Source organism: Budorcas taxicolor, chromosome 2 (genome assembly GCF_023091745.1).
Source record: "Budorcas taxicolor isolate Tak-1 chromosome 2, Takin1.1, whole genome shotgun sequence".
Taxonomy (NCBI): Eukaryota; Metazoa; Chordata; class Mammalia; order Artiodactyla; family Bovidae; genus Budorcas; species Budorcas taxicolor.
Window position 1 is genome coordinate 39312057 of NC_068911.1, and position 22716 is coordinate 39334772.

The 22716-nt window shown below is 64.3% G+C and overlaps 2 protein-coding genes across 3 annotated transcripts in view; one reads left to right on the forward strand and one right to left on the reverse strand.

Annotated features, from left to right (window-relative positions):
* The window catches only part of CORO7 (coronin 7), a 60495-nt gene that overhangs the window by 26365 nt on the left and 11414 nt on the right, over window positions 1-22716 (forward strand). For both annotated transcript variants that reach the window (XM_052664255.1, XM_052664260.1), the window contains exons 10-21: window positions 18379-18433; window positions 18824-18881; window positions 18970-19115; window positions 19197-19289; window positions 19404-19535; window positions 19958-20084; window positions 20398-20573; window positions 21058-21166; window positions 21280-21366; window positions 21447-21589; window positions 21664-21768; window positions 21846-21931. In XM_052664255.1, coding sequence (XP_052520215.1) covers window positions 18379-18433; window positions 18824-18881; window positions 18970-19115; window positions 19197-19289; window positions 19404-19535; window positions 19958-20084; window positions 20398-20573; window positions 21058-21166; window positions 21280-21366; window positions 21447-21589; window positions 21664-21768; window positions 21846-21931 — 1317 coding nt within the window. The remainder of the gene's footprint in view (window positions 1-18378; window positions 18434-18823; window positions 18882-18969; window positions 19116-19196; window positions 19290-19403; window positions 19536-19957; window positions 20085-20397; window positions 20574-21057; window positions 21167-21279; window positions 21367-21446; window positions 21590-21663; window positions 21769-21845; window positions 21932-22716) is intronic.
* VASN (vasorin) lies at window positions 2604-13192 on the reverse strand. Its single transcript, XM_052664268.1, has 2 exons — window positions 13070-13192; window positions 2604-5196 (listed from the first exon to the last, which is right to left on the reverse strand). Exon 2 carries the CDS (start codon window positions 5185-5187, stop codon window positions 3169-3171), a length of 2019 nt encoding a protein of 672 aa, XP_052520228.1. The 5' UTR covers window positions 5188-5196; window positions 13070-13192; the 3' UTR covers window positions 2604-3168.

Genomic DNA, 22716 nt, shown 5'->3' on the forward strand with positions numbered 1-22716 from the left:
TCACAGGGCCAGCGAGGCCTGGAATTTCTCAAATCACTCCCAGATGGGCGGCCAGGCCAGTGTCCCGCCCCCTTCATCCCCCAGTCCTGGCCGCTGCCCCACTGGGCCCACGCCCTTGGCAGAGGAGCTGGGACTCTCCAGCCTTCTGCAAAGCCAGTGGACGCCAAGGCTACATGCCAGCCTCCAGGCCGGCCTGAGAGCTGGTGGGCCCTCTACCCCCAGGCTCCCCAGAAGCCAGAACCCCACAGGGGCCCCCTGCGACGTCGGGGGCTGCTGACTGGGCTGAAGGTGGGAATCGTGCAGGGTGTCAGCTGCGCGCACCACCTAGGCCTCCACCGCACCCGCTCGTTGTCTTTATTTTACAGATTTTCCACCTTCATTTGAGTAGAACAGTAAGAGCTACAGGAGGCCAGAGAGGGGTCAGGCACATGCCCCTCCCTGTCCCCTCCCAGGGGTCTTAGTCTCTGCTCCCAGCTGTGCCTTCCCTGGGGGCAGCAGGTCCTATCCCTAAGGCTGGGCCCAGGCAGACGGCCACCCCGCACTTCTGTGCAGGGTGGAGGCGGGGGTTACCGTTGGGGCTGACCGAGCAGCTCACACTCCAGCCCTGGAGAGGCAGAAACACTACCTGTCCTGGGTGCCCTGCCCCTGGGCTGGGTGAACAGTCAGCAGTTACCAGCCCTGAGTGGAGGCGAATGGAGGATTTTCTCCAGATGTTACCAGTGCATAAAAGCTGAAGCCAGAGAAATCGATGTTCTGTTGAGCATAAGGGTGGAGGCTGGGAACATGCTCTGGCCAGAGGCACCCACCCCACATCCCAGCGTGTTCCCTGGAGACCCGGAGCTTCTGCGGCCCCTCCCGGCTCCTGGAGGCAGGAGGCTGACCGCCCCTCAAGGGCCAGGGAGCAGGTGTCGGCTCTGCGCCCGGGAGCCTCTCCTTAGAGGGATTGAAGGGCACACGTAGCCCCGGGGTCTCGAGGACCCGGTCGGAGGCTGGTGTTTCCCCACCCACGGTCACCCTGGGTCGTGGCTGCCTCCTGGCTGTGCGTACCCCACTCGGTCCCCAGTCGCCCCTTCCTCGCCCAGCCCCTACTCTGATGGGAGGCCCAAAGACCTTTTCTGGGGAGGCTGGCATGAGTGCCCCGCCTGCCTCCTGCGGGCCCTGCCACCCACCCCCCTTGCCGCCCCACTCACCAGGTTTAGCTTTGCAGCAAAAACATTCCCTCAGCAGCCACTGTGCTGAGCAGCAGCCCACGGGCCCACAATGGCCCCTTTGACAGGGCCGCCAGAGGGGAGGGCCGGCCTCGCCAGAGCCGTTCCCCTAATGGGACCCAGGCACAGGAAACCCACCTGGGCCGCTGCCTCAGGGGGAGGGCTCCACCCTGGTCCCTCTGCCCACCGCAGCCCCCCGCCTGCCTCTGCCTTGCTCACGCCAGAACCCTCCGCAGCCGATAATTGAATCCAGAGCCTCGCGTGGCCAGCGCTGACATCAACGCCCAGAGCTGCAGGGCCTGTTCCGCAGGCCTGGCCGGGCCGCCTCCTTCCCACTTGAGTGAGCCCGGGGCCCAGGGGGCCACAACCTGTGTAGGGCAGTGGGCAGGGGCCTGGGGGGAGCTTGTGCGGGCCTCTGCAGGGCCTCTGTGGCCCCCCAGGGCCACCTCCCTTCTCTCCAGAGGGTGACTGGAAAAGGTGGCGGCGGGTGTCTGTGTCTGTGTTGGTTCCTCTCCCCAAACTCCTAGCACCTGGTGCAGCCAGGGCTGTGCACAGCCTCCCTGGCCCTGCCCCACCTCAGCCGGCGGCTTCCAGGAAAACACTCATAGTGCAGGGTTTCTGGGAAGCCTGTGTCCCCCCCAGTGCAGAGAGTAAAGGGGGGTCTCGGGCCAGCAGACCTCCTGCCCGTGGGTGCCACCTCTCGCAGCCCGGGCTGGGCCTCCACCTGCTTGCCCACAGGCTTTCTGCCACTTAGGACCTCGCTCCCTCCACCACAGCCCCATCTCTGTGGCTGGAGCAGAAGGCTGGGGTCTCCCTGCCTGAGCCCACGCGGAGGGGCAACGGGGCCATAGGCAGGGCTGACCCCACCTGGTCCAGGGCCGTCGTGGGCCTGGGGGACACGGCTCAAGGCACCCCTCCCCAGAGGAGGGTGGGCAGTGCACTGCTGGTCAGACCGGTCCCCGAGGAGGGAACCCCGGGGGTCTGTGTCTTCTGCGAGCCTCTCCCCAGCCTCTCCCGGGAGCCTGGCAGCTCCTGCTGGGAGAAGATTGGGTCTGGGGAGGGGAAGGCCGCCCCCCTGCCCCCAGGCTGAAGCGGCCCCCCACCCCTCCCTGTTCCCGCCTGGTCCCCCGTCTCCCCGGGAGGCTAGACCGGGCACCTCAGGTGAGCTGGACAGCCCAGGGCGTGCCGACTGGGGCCTTGCACCTGCTGGGAAGCAGGGTCCCGGCTCCCAGCTCCCCGCTGTAGGCCGACCCTGCGAGCCCTCACACCGCCTCCGTTCAGGTACCCTGGGGCTGTGCCGAGCAACACGCGTGTTTCTTTTTATCTTTTATTTTTCTTACAAAAGACCTTCATATCATCATTTGTCTTTAAAAAAAAAAAACCAAAGTCCTTGTCTCTGAGTTTGAAAAACATTTTCCCAGAATAAATGGGAAAGGATCTTTTATAAATACATTTAAAAAAAAAAACAAAAGCGAAACTTGTTCCTAAAGCATCTTTCTTTCCAGTTTCTTTTGCTTCTTCGCTCCCCAGGGCCGAGGCAGGATCACCTGCCCCCATCCCCAGTCCTGCTGTCCCTCTGCTCTCTTTTCCGGGGGCTTCCTTCACTGGCCCCCCAGAGTCTCCTTAGGGTGGAGGGGCTTGGCAGCCCCAGGCCTGTGTTACCAGCACACGGCAGGGCCAGCCCCACCCCAGGGGCTGCACATTGCAGAGGATGAGGTGACACCGTCCTCCAGACACTCGTGCAGGGGGGCCCTTAGAGGGTCATCCCTGGGCTCCAGCGTCTCACAGAAGAGGAGACCGAGGTCCAGAGATGGGCAGGGGCATGCCGCGGTCACCCAGCCCGGGTCCTGACGTGTCCTCATCGTCCAAATCTGAGAAGCTCCTTGATGTGGCAGCAGCACCCCCTGGCCGGTCCCAGTGGGGCCGAGGGCCCGCCCATGGCGGTCTGTCCCTCCCAGGCTTAGATGTAGGGCTTGGCTGGGAGGGGCCCCTGTGGGCTGGGCCCTGAGTAGCCCATGAGCGGCACCTCGCACTCCAGCCCGCCCGGCGGGGCTTCCCCACCACCCTCCAATGCCTTGGGGTCTGGCTCCAGGGGGGCCTTCACCCCCTCCAGCTCCAGGGGCCCGGCCCCAGGTCCCACTTGCCCTTTGCCCTGCGCCACAGCTGCAGCGGCCCGCCCCCGCCGCACACAGAAGGCTGCCCCGACGGCGGCCAGCACGGCCAGGAGCACGGCGGCCAGGGCAGGCGCGATCAGGAGCGGCAGGTTGCCCTCGCGGGCCTGGGTGACCGGGGCGTGGTTGGAGCGGACGGCTGGGGGTGTGCGGGCCTCCCCGCAGGCCTCCTCGCCCTCAGGCACCCTCCCAGCCCCCAGGGCCCGGACGCAGATGGAGTAAGTGGCGTTGGGCCGCAACTGGGTGACGGTGTACTCGGCGAGAGAGGCGGGCAGCCGCAGCGTCACTGGCCGCTTGTCGGGGCCCGAGAGGTTGCGATAGGTGAGGCGGAGGCTCCTCAGCTGCACGGCGCTGCCCTGCTGGAAGCGCTGGAGCCCCACCCTCAGGGACGTGGGGCTGGCAGGCTCGATGCCCAGGGGCAGGGGCCGCGGCGTGGCCGGGGCGGGGCTGGGCCTGGGTCCCGGCCTCACCCGGCTCTCGCAGTACAGCCCCGTGAAGCCCTGAGGACACAGGCACTCCAGGTGGCCCCGCGCCCCCAGGTGGCAGGTGCCACCATTGAGGCAGATGGACGCCGGGCAGTCCCGGGGTGGAGGCACAGGCCCCGCAGTCGGGGGCGTGGGGGGCGGCCGGCTCGGGGCCTCAGTGGCCAGCTCCGTGGGGAGGAGCTGGGTGGGAGCCGGGCTGGAAGGCAGGAGCGTGGGCTCCCGCACGGCGGCCCTCGTGGTGGGCGCCGTGGCCGTGGTGGTGGTGGCCGGGCAGCCAAAGTCGGCATAGTCGAGGTCCAAGAGCAGCCGGCCGGCGTTCTTGGGTGGGAAGTGACAGCGCGTCTCCTCCGGGCTGGCCAAGGTCAGGCGGCTCTCCCGGACCCAGGGGCCGAACCAGCTGAGGGGGCACACGCAGTTGAAGGGGTTGCGGGCGGCTGCCAGGAGCCTCAGGCGGGGGAAGAGGGTGGAGAGCTCGTGCGGCAGGGCCTGCAGGCTCAGGTTGCTCAGGTCCAGCTCCTGCAGGGCCGCTAGGCCGGCCAGGTCCTCCGGCCGCAGCTGGGCGATGCGGGTGTTGCCGGCCAGCCGCAGGCGTGTGAGGCCCCGCAGGCCCCGGACAGCAGGGGGCACACGCTCCAGCTGGTTGTCGGCCACGTCCAGGTCGTGGAGGTTGCGCAGGCGGCCGAGGAGCCCCTCGTCCAGGTGCCGCAGCCCCAGGCCGGCCAGCCGCAGCGCCTCCACGTTGGCGGTGTCCAGGATGCCGGGCTCCAGGGCTGGGAGGCCGTTGTGGCTGAGGTCCAGCAGCAGCAGGTGGGGCAGGCGCAGTGGGGGCAGTGCCCGCAACTCGTTATCCTGCAGCTTGAGCTCCAGGAGGTGGTCGAGCGCGTCAAAGGCGCCAGGCTGGATGTGGCGGATGCGGTTCTTGCCCAGGTAGAGGCGCTCAAGGCGGCGCAGGCCGCGGAAGGTCTCGTTGGTGATTTCCCGGAGCCTGTTGGCAGTCAGGTCCAGGTTGCTGAGGTTGGCCAGTGGCTGGAAGACACCCCCAGGCAGGCTGGCGATCTGGTTTTGCGACAGATCCAGGAGCTGCAGCCCCGGCAGGCCAGCAAAGCTGCCTGCGTCGAGCGTGGTGATGCCGTTCTCAAAGACGTACAGGCCCACGGTGTCGGGCGGCACGTCCAGAGGCACGGTGGTCCCCTGGCGGGCGGTGCAGAAGACGGTCCGTGGCTGGTTGCACTGGCAGCCAGGTGGGCAGCCCTGCGCCCCGGGCCCCAGGGCTGGCAGCAGCAGCAGCGGCAGGAGCAGGCGCAGGGGGGCCCTGGAGCGCATCTCTGGTCCCTGGGAGCAGAGAGGGAAACGGGAGACCGTGAGTCAGGGGCCCCAGGGGACAGCCACTCCAGGAAGGGTCAGGAGGGGAATTCCCAGCCCCCCTCTGCTCCCCACCCTCAGACCCAACAGCACACAGGAGCTGTGAGTCAGGTCCCCTGAGCCGGGGCCGGGCTCCTGCCGCTGCCCCGTCACTCCCTCGCTATGTGACTGTGAGTGGTCACATGGCCTCGTCATGGTATCAGTTGCCATTTCCTGCGCTGACACCAGGGTTCGGTGGGCTGACTGACGCACACAGAGGGGGCCCGGCTCCCAAACGCTCAGAGACCACGAACAGCTGGCCTCCCCCTTACCCTTAGCTCCAGCCCTCCAGCCTCTCCACAGCTCAGAGAGAATACGTGTTGGTCAAAAAGCATCAGGCTCTGTGCCCTCCCCCAAAACATCCCCCCCCCCAAAAAAAAAATCTGTGCAGAGGCAGATGGCAAAGGAGGGAGAATGCAGGTCCTGGAGCGGCAGCCCCTCCCGCAGCATCCGGGAGAGACGGGTGGGCAGGCGGCCGAGCGCGTAAGTAGAGAAGCTGGCTGCCCCTGGCCGCCGCCGCCACGCTCCGCATCCTGCAAGTGAGGAGAGACCACAGCAGGAAGACCTCATGTGGAAACTATGGGATCGGTGTTTTTCCACTTGCGAAGTCAGACCTGCCCAGGACGCAGCCAGCAGGAGAGTTCCTGGGGAGGGGGAGGCAGGGAACCTCGGCCTCCAGGCACCCCCATCTTTGAGCCATGATGACAGAACTAAAGGTGGGGGGCTCTGGCCTCCCTGGAGTGGCCCAGGGTGCAGGTTAGGGGATACAGTTTGCGTGGTGGAGAGAGCACCAAGCCTGGAGATGCTCCAGAGCGGATCCTCCGCCATTTCTCAGGATCCACTCTGGGCCAGGCATGGCATAGGAGGGGCAGCTGCCATCCCCACGCGCCAGTGGCACCGAGCGTCACCCAACAGCTCCTCCAGGTGGGAGCTGTTCTCCGTGCTCCCAGATGACAGAAGAGGGGCTCCTGGAGGCGCAGGCACTTGCTGCCTTCACGCTGCCTGGAAATCTGAGCTGGAGCCCAGCTCCTTAACCACGTCCAGGTGCAGCTGGGCCTGCCCTCCTGACACAGGGCCTAGTCCTGCCCGTGTGGGGTAGCTCCTCCAGCGGCTCCAGCTCCCACTCGTAGCCTGAACTGCCTGAGACAGGATAGGGCCACAGCACAGGCCCCCTTCACTTAGGCTTCTGCGGGGAGCTGGGGGCCACCCCAGCAGCAGTCCCCCCGCCCCGTGGGCCCCTAGACCCCGAGAGGCCGGCACACATCTCCTCCAGGTGCCTCCAGCTCACACAAGGGCCTTTTGTGTTGAGGCTCAGCTTCCCCTCCCCCACACTGGCCAGCCTTCCAGCCACGCAGGTAACAGGGCCCCCCGGCTGGTGTGCTGCCCACTGCTGTGCACCGGGCTGCCCTCCCCGGGGTCGTGGGCTCCTGGACCTGAGTCCAGGAGGGGCAGGTGGTCCTCCAGAGGCCGCAATGGTGTCGGGCCAGCTCTGGGTAAAAGCCTGTCACCAGATTGGGCCTGCATAGAGCCACCCACCTGCAGGGTCCCCTCTGCCCCTCGGTCATTAACGCTGATGACCACTCTCCGGAGACCTGACCCCGGCCTGTGCCTCGGCCTTTGCTCTCTAGGTCCTGTAGTCCTCTCCCCGAGGGGTGTCCCCATCGGCTTTTGCTTCCCTGCATCCCAGAGAACATCTCTGCTGAGTGAACTGTGGGGAAGCTCAGCCCGAACCCAGAGGCCCAGCGCACTGCAGCCCCGTTGGCGCCGTCCCTGGGGGGCTCTGGGCCGCACCCAGCTTCCTCCCCCGCCTGGGCCCGCTCCACCCGTACTGACTCAGAGGGGCGGGTATGGCCTGGCCACCAGATGTGCTGGGAGCGACCCCCGCCCCCTCACCGTGTCGGGGGTGAGCCACCTCCCCTTGAAGTCACCCTCCTGGCAGAGGGCAGGCAGGGTCAGGACGGGAGTAGGCAGGCTCGGGGACGGGGGCCCCTACCCACGGCCAGCCTGGCCACCCCTACAGCTTCAGCTCCCCATGGGCCTTACACAAGGTCACAGCTAAAAGCCCCACACTCCAGTATGGCAGCCCTGGGTCAGGGGCGCTCAAGGTGTGAGGTCACAGACAGCAGGCTGTCTCGGCACCCGTTTCCCCGTCTGTCCATCTGGCGTTTCAGAAAGGACACCTCCCAGGGCTGGGGTGCTCGGCACTGAGGGGCCAGGCATGGTCTATGGGGGCCTGAGATGCATATTGGGTGTGTTTCCCATTCTGCATTGAGGAGGGGCCTGGCATGGACTCTGAGCTTCCCTCTATAGTCTGCTGGCCCTTTAATCAGTGAAGTCCTCATGGGCGGGGGGAGGCAGGGATGCTGGGGGTCTGGCCAAGCTGGCAGAGGGTAGGGGGTGCCATCCTCTGCCAGGAAGACCCCACAGGCAGTAGCCACCCTGCCTCCCAGCCCTGAGGTTCAGGGCTGAGTGTTTTCACCTGAACCCCACTTCCCTCATCCAGAGGGGCTGGCACTGAGGCCTGGGAAGGTGACAGCTCGGGGCCATCAGCTCTGGGGGCTCTGCCACCAGGAACCGATGAGAGGGCCCCAGAGGGTAAAGGCTGACCATGGAGAGGCGGTGGTAGGGCAGCCGAAGGTCAGTTCCGCCCCTACACATGTTCTGAGCTCCCTCCTCACCTGTGGGCTGTGTCTCCCTAGCCCTGCTTCACCTGGACTTGGCTCTGAGCACCCAGGGTTGTGGTTCCCTGTTCTCCTGTTTGTTTGAAATGCGGAAGTTCCTTTAACAAGTTCTGGGAGCGATTCCGCCCGTCTGGGCGCGTGCTGGTGTGTGTGTGTGCATTGGGGGCGGGAGTGTCTCCCCGGGGTCACGGCTGCCCTGGCCCTTGCAATTTCAGCAGCTCCGAAGGACCAGGGGCCTGGGCTTTGATATCTGATCTGCTGACTCCAGCAGGGCAGCGGGACCGCTCCCTCTGCAGAGGGCGGGGGGGGCGGGGTGCTGGCAACAGCCCTGGGATGGGGCGTGGGGGGCAGTGTCCAGGGCCTGCCCACCCCTCATGGACTCGCCTTGGCCTGGCCCCACTACGGGGCCCGCCAGGGGACTGAGCCGGGGTGGGGCTTTGGGATCCAACTGCCTGTACTGGCTGCCTGGCCCCAGCCCTTCGCTTCAGTTCCCATCTGTGAAGCAGGGGGCGTGGGGTGGGTACAGCCCCCGAGTTTCAGAACTGTTTAGTTTGTATTTGGAGAACATTCTGAGTGGTCTCTAAATAAGTGGGTCAGTAAACATGACCTACTGAGGGTGTCACCCATGAAACCTCTGCACGCGTGGGGTGGGGGAGCCATGATGCATACATTTCAGCACAGACAAGGCTCCTGGGCCCAGGGTGGGGCCTCCACACACGGGCTGCCTGCCGTGCTTGGGCATGGAAAAGCGGGAGAAGCTGGAGCAAGCAGGCTGGGGCGGTGCTGGGGGCATCTTTCGTTCTAGAAGGGGTGGGGGGAAATGAGCTGTCCTTTGGCCGGCACTTCAGCATGTGATGGGGGGTGGGGAACAGGAGGAGGGACTCTGTGAGTAAGAACGTGGTCATCTCAGCTCTCGGGGACCCAGAGTGTCCCCACCCACCCCTTAGCATGGGACACACCTGCAGGCACCTACTCACACACAGGCCCTGGGTCAGGCAGAGACTGGCGAGTGGGCGGGACCCAGGCTCCAGACCTGAGGCTGGAGCGTCTCCCGTGCCTATTCAGTGGGCAGAGGTGGGTACAGGCAGACAGCAGCAGGCACACGCCCCTTCCTGCACCCGACGCTGCAGAGTGGGTACCCGGGGTCTGGGCTGCGGCTCTGACCCCGCAGCTCCCAGCGCCGGCCAGCCAGGCCTGGCAGTAGCCCAGCCCAGGAGTCTGCCAACCCCCCAGGCAGGCGGGACTGTGCCGGCAGCCAGGACGGCTGGCTCCAGTTTCGCTGACGTGTCTGAGGAGGCTCTGGGTCCGGGTCCGGTCCACCCGCCTCCCCATCCCTAGCGGGCAGCAGCCCCTGGCCCAGCAGGCGGGGGTCTCGATCCTGGGCCCTGGTGGAAGGAGCCAAGGGGACTGAGCCTCAGGTTCCCCAGAGATAGCCCTCAGGGTGAGGGTGGGGGGGATCCTCGCCCTGCCCTGTGATTAAGCCGGCGGTGGGGGCGGGGTGGGCCCACCACTCTTGGTGTCACCACCTCCAGCCGGTTCTGTTCTTGCTGTGGATAGGGCCTGACACACCACGCCACGACTTCCTCTGGTCCCTTCCCTTCCTTTCCCTTCCATCTCCCACTTACAGGGCTTCTCAACTCCAGCTGCACATTGAAAATCACCAGGAAGCTTTAGAAAAGTTCCAGTGCTCGGACCCCGCCCTCCCCCAGGCAATTTAGTAAGACTCTCTGGGGTGAGAACCGGGCAGAGTTGTGTTTCAGAGAAGCTCTTTGGGTGGGTGGGTCTCCTTGCCTAGCCTGGCCTCACAGATCCTTGGGCAGAGGGTCGCCGAGGCAGGCAGTCTGTATGGCAGTCGGCTCCCTGTCTCCGGAAGCCTGATTCCTGAGCCGGCAGCACCAGAAGAGCCGGGCCGGCCCCCTCCCCATCCCACTCCACAGCGGGAGCTGCTGGCTCCGGGTGGGTGCTGTCTGGGGCACTGTGGGTGACTTGGGAGCCGCCGGACCTGTCAGCCCAGGGCAGGGAGACCAGTGACTAAGGCCAGTCGCCAGCTTCAGGTAGCCCTCGGGGGAGCAGGACACACCTTCTTGGTCAGTGCAGGTGCCACCCCGCAGGACACCTGCAGCCCAACTCGGAATGGGCTGGTCTAGATGCCACCGTCGGCACGCGCCAGTGTGATGCCACCGGGGCTGGGCTCAGAGACGGGCCCTCCTCACTGCCCTGTCCCCACCCAGGGCCAAGACACCCATCAGGTAGGGCCCTAACCCTGCAATTAACCCTGAATTTGCCAGAGGAAGACCTTAGTCACCAAGGGAGGCCACCAGCCCCAAGCGAGCTGGGCCCAGGTTGTCTGCAGTCTAGACAGGGTGTGAGGAGGCAGAAGCCCCTCGCCCAGAGGGGTGCTTGCTCTTCTGATGCCCTCATGCCTGGGGCTCTCGGTCACCCTGCCACAGAGGAGGCCCTCTGCAGGGTCTGTGAGCTGATTGGTGGGCAGGTGGCATCGGTTGGCGGTGGGGGGGGGGAACCAGACCACGACCCTGCCTCTCACCTCTCACTGCTGCCCCTGCGGGCCCCAGGGACACCCCAGCCTCTTCTCAGCGCAGGCCAGCTCCCTCCTTCCTCCTTAATTAAATCTCTCAGGCAGCCTCCAAGGAATGTCAGAGCCTTATTGCATTCCCTGGGAGGAGACTGGTGGGGGCTGTCCCCCACCTTAGAAAAAAACCGGCCCCTCGCCTGCCCCCACTTCCAGTCCTAAGGTGGCCTGGTGCGTGTGTGGGGGCGCCCGCTCCAGCCTCCTCATACCCGGGGAGGCTGGAATGAGGAAACGCGGGGGAGGCCCACGGGCCTGGCCGCCTGGCCAGCCAGGCGGCCCAGCCAGCTGAGAGAAAGCAGTCCGGCTGCCTCTGGAATGTGGAAACCGATAAAAGGAAGGAGGCCGAGCCCCCGCCCCGCCTCAGGGCACCCCTGCCTGCCCCTAAACACAGCCGTGCTCCGGTCACGCGCGCGCGCAGACACATGCCCACGCCAGACACACGCCCACTGGGCTGTGCTTTGAGACATACACACACGCCCTCCTGCTTCTCCAAGAACTCTCAAATTCCACAGCAGTGAGGGGAGCTGGTTTTCTTGGCAGAGCCTTGGGCTCCCTGGCCCAGGGAGGGGATTTGGAGGGGGGCTCCGGGGGGGGACCCTTAACCCCGTGAAGTGGCGCTGCTGTCCCTCCCATGAGCTCAGGGCCTGCCATTGTCAGGGTTGCTTCTGTGGATACAGGGCTCACCCAGTCTTCTCTCCGGTCACTTAGGAGAACTGGCCAGCTGGCCTGCTGAGGTGGGAGCTGCCTCCAGGGCCCAGTTGAGACCCTGCCCCCCTGATCCCAGGAGCTGCCCGGGCCAGGGGTGGCGTCCACTTAGAAGTCCCCACAAGGACTCAGCTCTCTTTACCTGGGACTTGTCCTGGTGGGGACCAGTGGAGGTGGTCAGGACCCCTCTCCTGCCCAGGGCATCTCCCTGGGGACATCTGCCTGGGGCGAGCACAGGTGTGGGCACTGTCTGAGGGACTTTGTCGTGTTGAACCCCTCCTCCTCCACGTCCAGGGTCTGGAGAGCGTGGTGCCATACCAGCAAGTGCCCTGGGCCACCCACCCAAGCTGACCCTCTGGACCCTCGGGTCCCAGTCTGCAGCTGCAGGAGGCTGGGGGAGGTAGGGACAGTCAGTGCCCAGGCCCCCAGCCTGGCACGTGTGTGCTCATCCTCCCTGGGCCGGAGTGTGGGGGGGCAGATAATGGTCTGGAGGGAATCCAGCTGGGCTGCTCATTACCAGAGCCCTCTTCCTGCCTCTGACACTCTGTTTACAGAAGCTCTGGGGGCTAATTCCCTTGGGAGAAGACCGCAAACTCAGGGGACGGCTCTCCCATCCCCCTGCGCCCGCTTGCCTCAGCCCTCTTGGGCCTTGCCAATAGCTGGGCCCATACTGGACGTCATGGCCCGCTGAACCTGCTGACCCCACTCGGAGGTCACCTGCCCAGCCACCCCTCTGCGTCCCCAATGCCCAAAGTCTAGCCTAGTGGGATGGAACCTCGAGATTTAGTTGACTTGCAACCCCCCCCCACCCCGCCCCCTGGCCCTGGAGAGGGCCCTGGCCTGGAGGTGGGGCCTCTGGGTCTTGATGCCACACTCCATCCGGGGCCTCACCTGCCCTTGGTGCAGAAGGTGAGCAGAGTGACCCTCAGGGCCACCTCCTCCTTCCCACCTTTCACACTCCACCCCTCAGCCCCAACGGGAGGGGTAGTCAGCGACCCTGGTGTGGTAATCGTTAACGGGGGTGAGGCAGAATGCTTGGCACCAATCAACTGGCCTGCCAGTGACCACAGGGGACCTCGCAGCCTTCAGGCCCCAGGGCTGCCAGCCCAGGGACACAATAGATTAGGCTGGCTCCAAGCCACCGGGTTCTCAGCCTAAGCAAAGCCCCTTCCCTGGAAGAGGCAGAGATGGGGCAGCCTAATACCTGGAGTACGACCCCAGCCGGCCAGGCAAGGTCCATACCCGGCTCCAATGGGGCTGCATGCCTGTGGCCCCCATGCTCTGCCCTGAGTGACATGGGCCCTCAGGGCCGAGCCCAGGCCGTGGATCTGCACAGGGGGGCGGGGATCGGGGTTGGGGTGACCAGAACCAGACTGTGTCACTCCAGGAGGTAGAAGTAACCTAAGACTGTCCTAGCCATCCCCTCAAAGGGGTTTGATTCATAAAACTGGTCATGCCGGAGGGCCCAGCCGTGGGAGGAGGAAGCGAGGGAGGGGGTGTTTATTTTGTCTGCTCGCAGCCCCGCAGGCCGGTGAGCCGCGTACGCGCGCGCGCGCGCGCGCCCTCACCCCAGGCCGTGGAGCTGTCGGCGTCCGAGGACTACCAGATAGGGGGACGGGCTGGGGCGCACGGCGAGTTGGCCCAGGTGATCTTGCAAGGATTGGGGGCCCGCGTGCCCGCCCTGGGTGCGTGTGCGCGCGGCGGACGGGGGTGGTGGTGGGGGGAGGCGGTGGCGGGAGGTCCGCGCGCGTGATCGGCGCGTGTGCACAGCCCGCCCGGGGCGCCCTCCGTTCCCACCCCGCAGCCCTCAAGCCCGGCAGACACTCACCGGGCGGCGGCGGCGGCGGCGGGAGCCGGGCGGGACGCGCCGCGGCCTCAGTGCTTTCCAGCCTGGCTGCCGGGGTCCCGAATCGCGAGGTCCCGAGGCAGTCGGCGTCTGTCTCTCCCTGCCTCGGGCTCGGGCTGCGGAGTCGCCTGGCCGGAGGCGGGTCCCGCCTTAAGAGCCGGGGGGCGGGGCCGCCCCCCATTGGCCGGGGCGGGGCCGGCGGAGACCCGCCTCCTCTCCTGGCCGAAAGGGTCTTCTGGCCGGGCAGCCTGGTCCTCACCCGGCCGCCCTCCCGAACAGGCGACTGAGAGAGAGTCGTAGGAGTCCCGCGGTTTAGCCCGGTCCAGTTTGCCGACCCTTGTGTTTTGTGAAAAAAAGAGCGAATATCGAATGAGACCAAGCGTCCCAAACCTAGATGGGGCAGGTGATTTAAACTCAAGGAATGCCCCCCACCCCCCAGAGCCTCTGGAGACCTAGGGAGGGCAGCCCCGATGACCTGTCCCACTCTGCCAGAACTTGCGATTTTTCAGGGAAACTAGAAATCTGCATTTTTTAGGTGAAATCTCTTTAAGTGTGCTGTTCTTGGTTGCTAATTCCAATTTCAAGAACTTCTGGGAGGCCACACAGACAGCCCTTCTGCGAGCCTCATAGGCACAACCTCGATATGCCAAATCTGAATCCTGGGGTCCTTTTGCCTGACCTTTGCTCTGGGCTGCTTTCCCCGTGTCTTAGATGGGGGGGCTGAGACACAGGAAGGGGATGTGACAGACCAGCCACAGTTACTGGCAGCATCAAGGCCAGATGTGCTGGGGGATGCTGGGCTGAAGGGCCAGGTTGGGCCTCACTGTCAGTAGGTGGGGCCTGAGTGCCGCTGACAGTGGCCCTTTGATGGAGCAGAAGGGGAGGGTGCCAGGGGCTGGACTAGTTTAGAAAAATCCCCTGCCTTGGAGGCTTCCAGGAAAACTCTGCTCTGCCCTCCCCCCCACCCCACCCTCTCGGCGCTTGTGGTCAGAATTGTGCCTCGGAGCCTTTGGGGACCAGCTCAGCTCCTGACTTGCAGCCAGGCTCCAGGACACCCACCACCCCATCCAGCCCAGCCTGCAGCCAAAGCCTTTGGCTGGGCCAGCTCAAATCTCGGGGGGCCTGATGGCTTATCCCAGCAGACGGCCACACCAGTTCGGGATGGGGGCAGTTTGAGTGGCCTTTGAAGAACTTGATGGCCCCCAGAAGGCAGGATGGTCTCCATGTCCAGTCTCTAGCAGGGCTAAGCAGAGTTCAGCCGCAACAGTGACCTCCCAGACTTTTCTTTTCAGCTCTGCTCCTCCTCAGGACCTCCCCCCCCCACAGGGCTGCCTGCCAGGATGGGCAGGGGTCTGCACCCCTCGTTTTTGTTGTCTTATGTGGATGTGGGGTATGCCGTGCAAACCCCTGAATGTCCACTCCTAGGTCAGTGGGCAGGCCCTCAGGTGTATTTCATTTGACTCACGCGGGACTTTTTCAAAGTTGGAAGCTACTGGCAATGCTGAAAAGTCCAGTGTTTTCGCATTAGAACTTCCCGGCTTGCCTTGAGCGGAAACTCTCAGCCGAGGCTGGGTGGCTGTTGCTCCCTGTGACCAAGGCCCAGACTCACAGGTCGCCCCACCCCAGACTGCTGCACTCCCCCTGCTCCCTGCAGAGTTTGAGTCTGCGGTCGGTACCGTGTGGCTCTGCTCAGACTGTCCCTGTGCCTCTGCCCTTGGGCCCCATGTCCCCCCTGAGACTCTCAGGAAAGTCTAGCCTGATGCTCCTAAAGGAACAGGATTAGCTGACAGGTCCGGGGCTTCTCGCCTCTGTGACCTGTTCTTGCTGGTAGTGAGATACCGCCTGCTTAAAGCATCCAGTGCCCCCCCCCCCCCCCGATCCCAAGCCTAGGCTCACACTGGCCCTGCTCCCGTCCACACAGAAATTGAAGGGAAGTTCCAGGAGACGCCACCCGCCCCCCCCCCCAGTTTGTCCATCCTGTCCTCTTTCGGTGTCAAGGCACTACCCTGTCTTAGGACCTAGTTCTAAGGGAGCAAGAGAGTGGGGGTGGGGGTCAGGGCTTGATTCGGGCAAACCCCAGTGGCCAGCCTGGGTGATAAGAATAGAACTGAGGGAGCTGGACTGCTTTGGACCAGTGGCAGTGCCCAGATGTCTAGGTGGTGGGTCTGAGTAGAGTGATGGGCTAGCGGAGAGAACTAGGGGAGGCTTCTTGAAGCTGCTTTTCCTGGCAGACTCCCTGCGGTCCTTCCTGTGTTCTTTGCAGTAGTGTTGGGAAAGCTGGTGGGATTGTCAGGGGCCGACCCCTCCCGACTCAATGGATGTTTGAGCAAGTTCCGGGAGATGGTGAAGGACAGGGAAGCCTGGAGTGCTGCAGTCCATGGGGTCACAAAGACTGGGACACGACTTTGCGAGTGAACAACAAGCCCTCCCCCACAGGACCCACTTGACACCACCCTTGTTCTCCCATCTTTTGGGACCTGGGTTCAGGCTTTAGACTTTCCATGGCTTTGAGTCCAGAGCAGACCCCCAGACCCAGGTCAAAGCCATTCCTAGTGGCAGGTCCAGATGCCAGCCCTTCCCCCAGTGCCACGGCAGCAGGAGAGATGCCCTCGCCAGCGCTCATGCCCTCTGGCCCTGTGCCAGGCTGGGGCTTGGTTCTGCATTCCAGATCCAAACCTGGCTTGGCTGTCTTTATAAGGCCTGGGGTCAGGCCCGTGCCAGCTGTTGGCCAACCCTCGGGGCCGGGTGCCATGACCCCATTTCCTGGCCTGTGCGACAGCAAGGGCAGGATGCTCCTGCCTGGTGGAGCTGCTCAGGTAGCTCCGCCCGAGGCGAGGAAGACTGGCCTGACCTGTCAGAGAAGCCAGCCCTGCCCTCCATGACTTCCTGCCCCCACGCCCCTAGCACCTGAATCAGTGGGCCAGCCAGCCAGGGCCGATGGGGCTGGGGTAGGGGGGTGGGGTGCCAGGTTGAGCCTTTTCAGGAGGTTGGTTTAGAGCACCAGTGAGCCACCAATGCCAGGGTGGAACTGCCAGGCCGCTGCCCCATTTCTCACCATGGCAGCAGCAAGATGGCAAGAGTCCCTGCCCAGCCCACTTGCTCTCAGACTCTTGTTTTCATTCCTCCTGACTGTCTCTACACTGATCTCTGCTCTGCACAAATCTAATCCTACCTTTCTCGAGATGTGTCATTTGCTTCTTTATTGCTCATCTGGCGGGAGGAGGCTGAACTCCCTTCCTGATGCCCCAGGCCTTGCTCCGGGTGGCCTCTGCCACCCCACCCTTGGCCTCAGACCCTCTCTCACCGCCCAGGCCACCAGCCAGGTCGTCCTACTTCCTTTTCCTCAAACAAGGCCATGCACCTGCCTGCCTCAGGGCCTTTGCACGTGCTGCTCTTTCTGCCTGGAACTCCTTCCTTAACCTTTGGGTCCTATGTAACACCCCCTGCTCTGTGGCCAGCCAGAGTCAGGCCCTTCTGCCCTCTTGCCATGTGTCCTCAGAAAACTCTTCCATCACGTGTTTACCTTTGGAATTGTATCTGCCTATCACCCAGGCTGTGAGCTTTTGAGGACAGAGGTGGGGGCCTGTTACACTCACCTTTGGTCCCAGCTGACAGCCCAGCTAAGGTCTGGGCACTGACCAGCTCAACCAGGAATGAATGATGTGAGTGAAAGTCCAGTTAGAGCCACCAAAGGGACCCACATCTGCCCCCACTGGATCCAGTGTTAGGGCAGGGGATGTCCGAGATCACACAACCACTTTGTTCCCCTGCTCCCCCTTCCCCCTCACAGTGGTCAGTGGTCAGATCAGGCCAGAAAGGGCAGTTCTGAGCCCAGTTCGCCCTGCAGAGCCTGAGGTAATTAGAGGCTGTGTTGCTAACAGGTGACGGGCCCCGGGCACTCAGGGAAGCTGTTGGAGACACCCAGGGCCCCACCCAGCTTGCCAGTCCTCCCTGGCTCCCTTCCAGTGAGGATGGGGGCAGGTGGGCAGCTAGCTGGCAGGGGAGCAGGTGGGCTGGGCCCTTTGTTGCCTAGGTGAGAGCCAGAGGCAGCTGCCACAGCTGGGCGACCTCTGACCACGGGGACCACCGCGAGGGTGGCGGGGTTCCATCTGAGTATGAGTGTGTCTGTGTCAAGGTTGGGGCTCAGGCCCGTGGGTCCCCAGGGACGTGACACCAGACCAGGAGCGGGAACCAGATGAAGCCACCTGTCCGAGTGCTCCTGGGTGTCTCCCCATCTTCCTTCCCCCTCCTCAGGGCCTGGAAGGCGGCACTCACAGGGCTGGTGGGCTGCCGGGGGCCCTGCAGGGTCCAGGAGAGAAAGGGGAGTAAACCCCTGGGCAGTGACAGGCCATTGGCCGAGAGCGGCAGGGACACCGGGGGCTTCCAGCCTGGCCGCTCTGCCCTGCCCTAGGGCCCACCTGGGGAATGGGGGGATGGAGAACACGAAGACCAGAAAACAGGGCAGGAAGGAGCCCTTGCCCTCGGCCCCTGGCTCAGGCTCGGGCACAGAGGCTCAGAAGTGCTCCTGAGGGGGGTGCCGGGCCTCCACGAGGCCATCGAGGCCCAGGAGCCGGGTGATCGAGGCGACAGCCCCTAGCCCTAGTGCAGTCTGGGAGCACCCAGCCGACTGTGCCGGGTAGGGATGGAGGGGATCATCGGTTCCGACCCCCCCCTACCTTCCCCAGCCTGGTGTCTAGGCTGTTGGAGTGAGACCACAGACAAAACCTACATCGGGGGTTGGTGGGGGAGTTTTCCTGGCGCTACTGAGCTTGGGAGGAGATCACGGCTGAGGTGCAGAAAGTGGGGGAAGCTCTCTTGTGCCCAGGGCCTGCCACAGTCCTGGGGGGAAGCAGCTGGGCAGACGGAAATAGTATTAGTCACTCAGTAACGTCCGACTCCCTGACCCCATGGACTGTAGCCCACCAGGCTCATCTGCCCATGGGATTCTCCAGCCAAGAATGCTGGAGTAGGTTGCCATTTCCTTCCCACTCAGGTATCGAACTCAGGTCTCCTGCCTTGCAGATAGGTTCTTTACTGAGCCACCAGGGAAGCCCTGGGCAGATGGACCCCAGGAAAGAAAGGCTGGGAAGCGGGGGCATGTTGGGAGCACAGAGAGAGTGGGTGGGTGGAGGGTCCCCAGACACCAGCGTGGATGCTGCTGCACCCCTCCCGGCCACGGTCGAGTTTGGCCTGAGCCCCTGTCTAGGGTTGCGACACTCTCAGCCCTGCTGCCACCCCTTGGTCACGGAGACTTGGCTGTATTCCCACGACCGGCTGTCTCTCTCCCCCAGGTCTCTGATGCCCCTGCTGGACCCAGACTCGGGGCTCCTCGTCCTGGCAGGAAAGGTGAGGAGGACCCACCCATGTTGGGCCAGATCTGGTCCTGACTGGCAAAGTAGAGAGTGTAGGATGCTCACCGCCCCCACACAGAGGGGGAGCTGGGACAGTGCTGCCTGGGCCCCAGCCCCTGCCAGGGGCTGCGGGCACACAGTCAGGGTCACAGCCTAGAGTGTGAGCTGCCCGAGGACGAGGCTGGGAATGGAGCAGACGAGCACCCAGCGGGCGCTTGTTATACTGATCGCCAGGGGGCGTCACCCCAGCTCGGCTCAGTGCTTAGGCGTCTGCCGTGGTGGTGCTGTGACTCAGTTCTCGGGGAGGGACGGGGCGGCAAGAGTGGAGCCAGGCAGCCCAGACCACCAGCACAGTCAGCATGCACTCGGGTGGGCTTTGTTGCAGGGAGAGAACCAGCTCTACTGTTACGAGGCGGCCCCCCAGCAGCCAGCACTGAGCCCGGGTAAGCCCTGCCCGCCTCCCCCGCCCTGCACCATCGCCCACTTCCCCAGCCTGCCCTGACAGTCCTCCGCCCACCGTGTCCCTGCCAGTGACCCAGTGCCTCCTGGAGAGCGCGCTGCGGGGGGCGGCACTTGTGCCCCGGCGGGCACTGGCCGTCATGAGCTGCGAGGTGCTGCGAGTGCTGCAGCTGAGCGACATGGCCATCGTGCCCATCAGCTACCACGTACCCCGCAAGGTGAGGGGTCCTGCGGGAGGGGCTGGGAGGGCCTGGAGTGGGGGATCCTGAGCTCACCAGCCTGCCCCTGTCTGCTGCCAGACCATGGAGTTCCACGAAGACCTGTTCCCGGACACCGCAGGCTGTGTGCCCGCCTCCGACCCCAACACCTGGTGGGCGGGGAGCGACCAGCAGGTAAGGCCGGGGCCTGGCTGACAGCCCCTCCGGCCATGGCTGGCACTCAGCGGCCCGGTGTCCCCTCCCCGGGCCCTCACCTCTCCTGCCTCCACTGTGGACCTCTCCCCACAGGTGCAGAGGGTCAGCCTGCACCCCGCCCGCTGGGCCCACCCCAGCTTCACTTCCTGCCTGGCACCCCCTGCAGAGCCCACTCCTGCCACAGCCCGGCCCGCGGGGACACCTGTGGGCGACGCGGACCCCAGCGTGAGTATCAGCAGGGGGCGTGGGTCTGGGCAGGCCACAGCGTGTGGCCTGCCCCACGGGTGTCAGAAACTCGAGAAGCAGAAGTGAAAAAGCCCAGTGTTTTCAAAATCGTGCAAAATGCCTAGGAAGTGAGACTTTCACACACACACACAAAATCTAGATTTCTAGCCTCTCTTGAACAATCCTGACCACTCCGGGCCCGCCTTCCCACAGTCAGGAGCCGGCAGCTGCCACCTGCTGCCCCGTGCGTTAAAGCTCGGCTCACCCATGTCACCTCCTGCCCCGTCAGTGACTGCATCCCCAACCCCACATCCCACAGTGGGGATTCTCGCCCACCCCGGTGTCCCAGAGTGATGACCCCAGACCCTGGCGGGCCACCCACCCACAGGGGGCCTCTGGCTGACCGGGTGCTTCTCCCCCAGGAGGGCTTTTCCTCCCCACCCAGCTCGCTGACCTCGCCCTCCACGCCCTCCAGCCTGGGGCCCTCACTCACCAGCACCAGCGGCATCGGCACCAGCCCCAGCCAGCGGTCCCTGCAGAGCCTGCTGGGTGAGCGTGAGCCCCTAGCATGGGCGCCCTGGGCCACCCCCCACCCCAGCCACCCTCCTCTGCACCCCAGTCCTGACTCCCCTCCTGTACCAGTCACTTCCTTGTGGGGTGAAGTGAATCTTGATGGCCTGCACTTTCTGAGATCTGGGCAGTTGTGTTGGCCGGACCGGCAGAAGCTGGGGTCCTTTGCCGAGGGGAGCAGGCAGCCCAGATTCAGGGCTGGCCCAGGTGCCCCTGCAGGACTTCGCAGGGTGGGCAGGCTGGGGACTGTCACCTCATGTGGCTCCGTGTCCCTGCTGCCCCCTGCACCCAGGCCCCAGTTCCAAGTTCCGGCACGCTCAGGGCACCGTCCTGCACCGAGACAACCACATCACCAACCTCAAGGGGCTCAACCTCACGACGCCCGGCGAGAGTGATGGCTTCTGTGCTAACCAGCTGCGTGTGGCTGTGCCCCTGCTCAGCAGCGGGGGGCAAGTGGCCGTGCTGGAGGTGAGGGCCAGCCCCACCACGCAGTCCCCATGTTCCCCTGCAGGATGCTGAAGGCGTCGAGTGCCCATGCCAGCTCACCTTCTCTATGCTCAAACCGTGTGCCAGGCAAACCGCCCAGTGTCCCATGCTGGGGATGCCACTCTTATCCCCGTCTTACAGATGAGAGTGGTGAGGCACAGAGAAGCTTAGTGACCCATGGGGTCACATGACGTGTAAGTGTGGAGCTGGGAATCAAACCCAGGCCCCCTGAGCCCCGAGCCTGAGCTCTTCCCACTGCTCCAGCCACCCCCTCACTTCCTGGGGGCCTCATGGTTGGCACTTGGGGCTCAGAGCACAAGGTGACTGAGCAGAGAGCTTGGGCATCACCCGGGGGGTCATCGGCTGCAGACGGTGAGGCCCAGGCGTGCTGCTTGCCCTGCAGCCACTGGGACCGGGCTCTCTTGCCTGGTACTGATGGGCCTTGGGGTGGGGGCACCTCCCACAGCTACGGAAGCCTGGCCGTCTGCCTGACACTGCACTGCCCACGCTGCAGAATGGGGTGGCTGTGACCGATCTGGCCTGGGACCCGTTTGACCCCTACCGCCTCGCCGTGGGTAAGGAGGCTGGGCTGGGCGCTGGGCTTGAGGAAGGGTCCCGGGGCCCCAGATGGGGTCAAGGGAAGCCTGGGGGCCTTGGGCCAGCAGTGACAAGCCTGCTCACCCTGCAGCCGGGGAGGACGCCAGGATCCGGCTGTGGCGGGTGCCCCCCGAGGGCCTGCAGGAGGTGCTTACTACGCCCGAGGCAGTACTCACAGGTGATGGGGGCCTGGGTGGGGGCTGGGGGATAGGCAGAGGCTCCTGGGGGACTCAGTGTCACCCCACGCCTCAATCCCAGGCCACACGGAGAAGATCTATTCTCTGCGCTTCCACCCACTGGCGGCCGACATACTAGCCTCCTCCTCCTACGACCTCACCATTCGGATTTGGGACCTCAAGGTTGGAGCCGAGCGGCTGAGGCTGCAGGGCCACCGGGATCAGGTAGGATAGTTCTGGGGGGCAGGTGCCCAGCCATGGGGCAAGAGGCTGCTTCTCACGTTTCCACCTGCCCCCAGATCTTTGGCCTGGCCTGGAGCCCCAACGGGCAGCAGCTGGCCACTGTCTGCAAAGATGGGTGCTTACGGATTTACGAGCCCCGGGGTAGCCCTGAGCCCCTGCAGGTGAGCAGGATGGGCTGGGGGCAGCCCTCAGACCCGGTGGGGGTTCCGGCCGGGCCTCATATGCTGTATCCTAACAGGAAGGCCCAGGGCCCGAGGGGGCCCGTGGAGCCCGCGTTGTGTGGGTGTGTGACGGTCACTATCTCTTGGTGTCAGGCTTTGACAGGTGAGGACTCTGGGATCACCATTCCCATCCCCAGACCTCAGCATCCACTGTGCCCCATCCCCAAGATACACATACACCTGTTAGGTGTTCAGAAGCTGTCCCCACACTCACTTATTGGATGGATAGTTGAGTGGATGGGTGGATGGATGAATGGATGGATGGATGGTGAATGGATGGTTGTGAGGAGGAATGGATGGGTGGGTGGATGAATGGATGGGTGGACAGATGGATGGTTGGGTGGATGGATGGATGGATGGATGGATGGATAGTTGGATAGATGGGTGGTTGGGTGGATAGATAGATGGATGGTTGGATGGATAGGTAGGTCAGTGGATGGATGGTAGGGTGGGTGGATGGTTGGATAGATGGATGGTTGGGTAGGTGGATGGATGGTTGGGAGGATGAATGGATGGGTGGGTGGGTGGGTGGATGGATGGTTGAGTGGATGAATGGGTGGATGGACAGATGGATGGTTGGATGGATAGGTGGGTCAGTGGATGGATGGTGGGGTGGATGGATGGGTGAATGGACGGGTGGATGAGAGGGAGAGAGATGAGGAGGAGTCAACTGGGGGCCCAGAGGGATGAGATCTGTCCCAGGTGCGAGGAGCCCATTCCTGGTGGGGACCAGATGAAGCACACAAAACAGAACCAAGCCTCCTGGAGAGGTCCAGGGGAAGGGCATTTGGTGCTCTAAGGGGAGGATCGGGGTGGGGGGCCCTCCTAAGAGAGGTACCTCTGACCTGGGTCACAAAGGGACTGGTAACCACAGATCCGGAGCAGAGG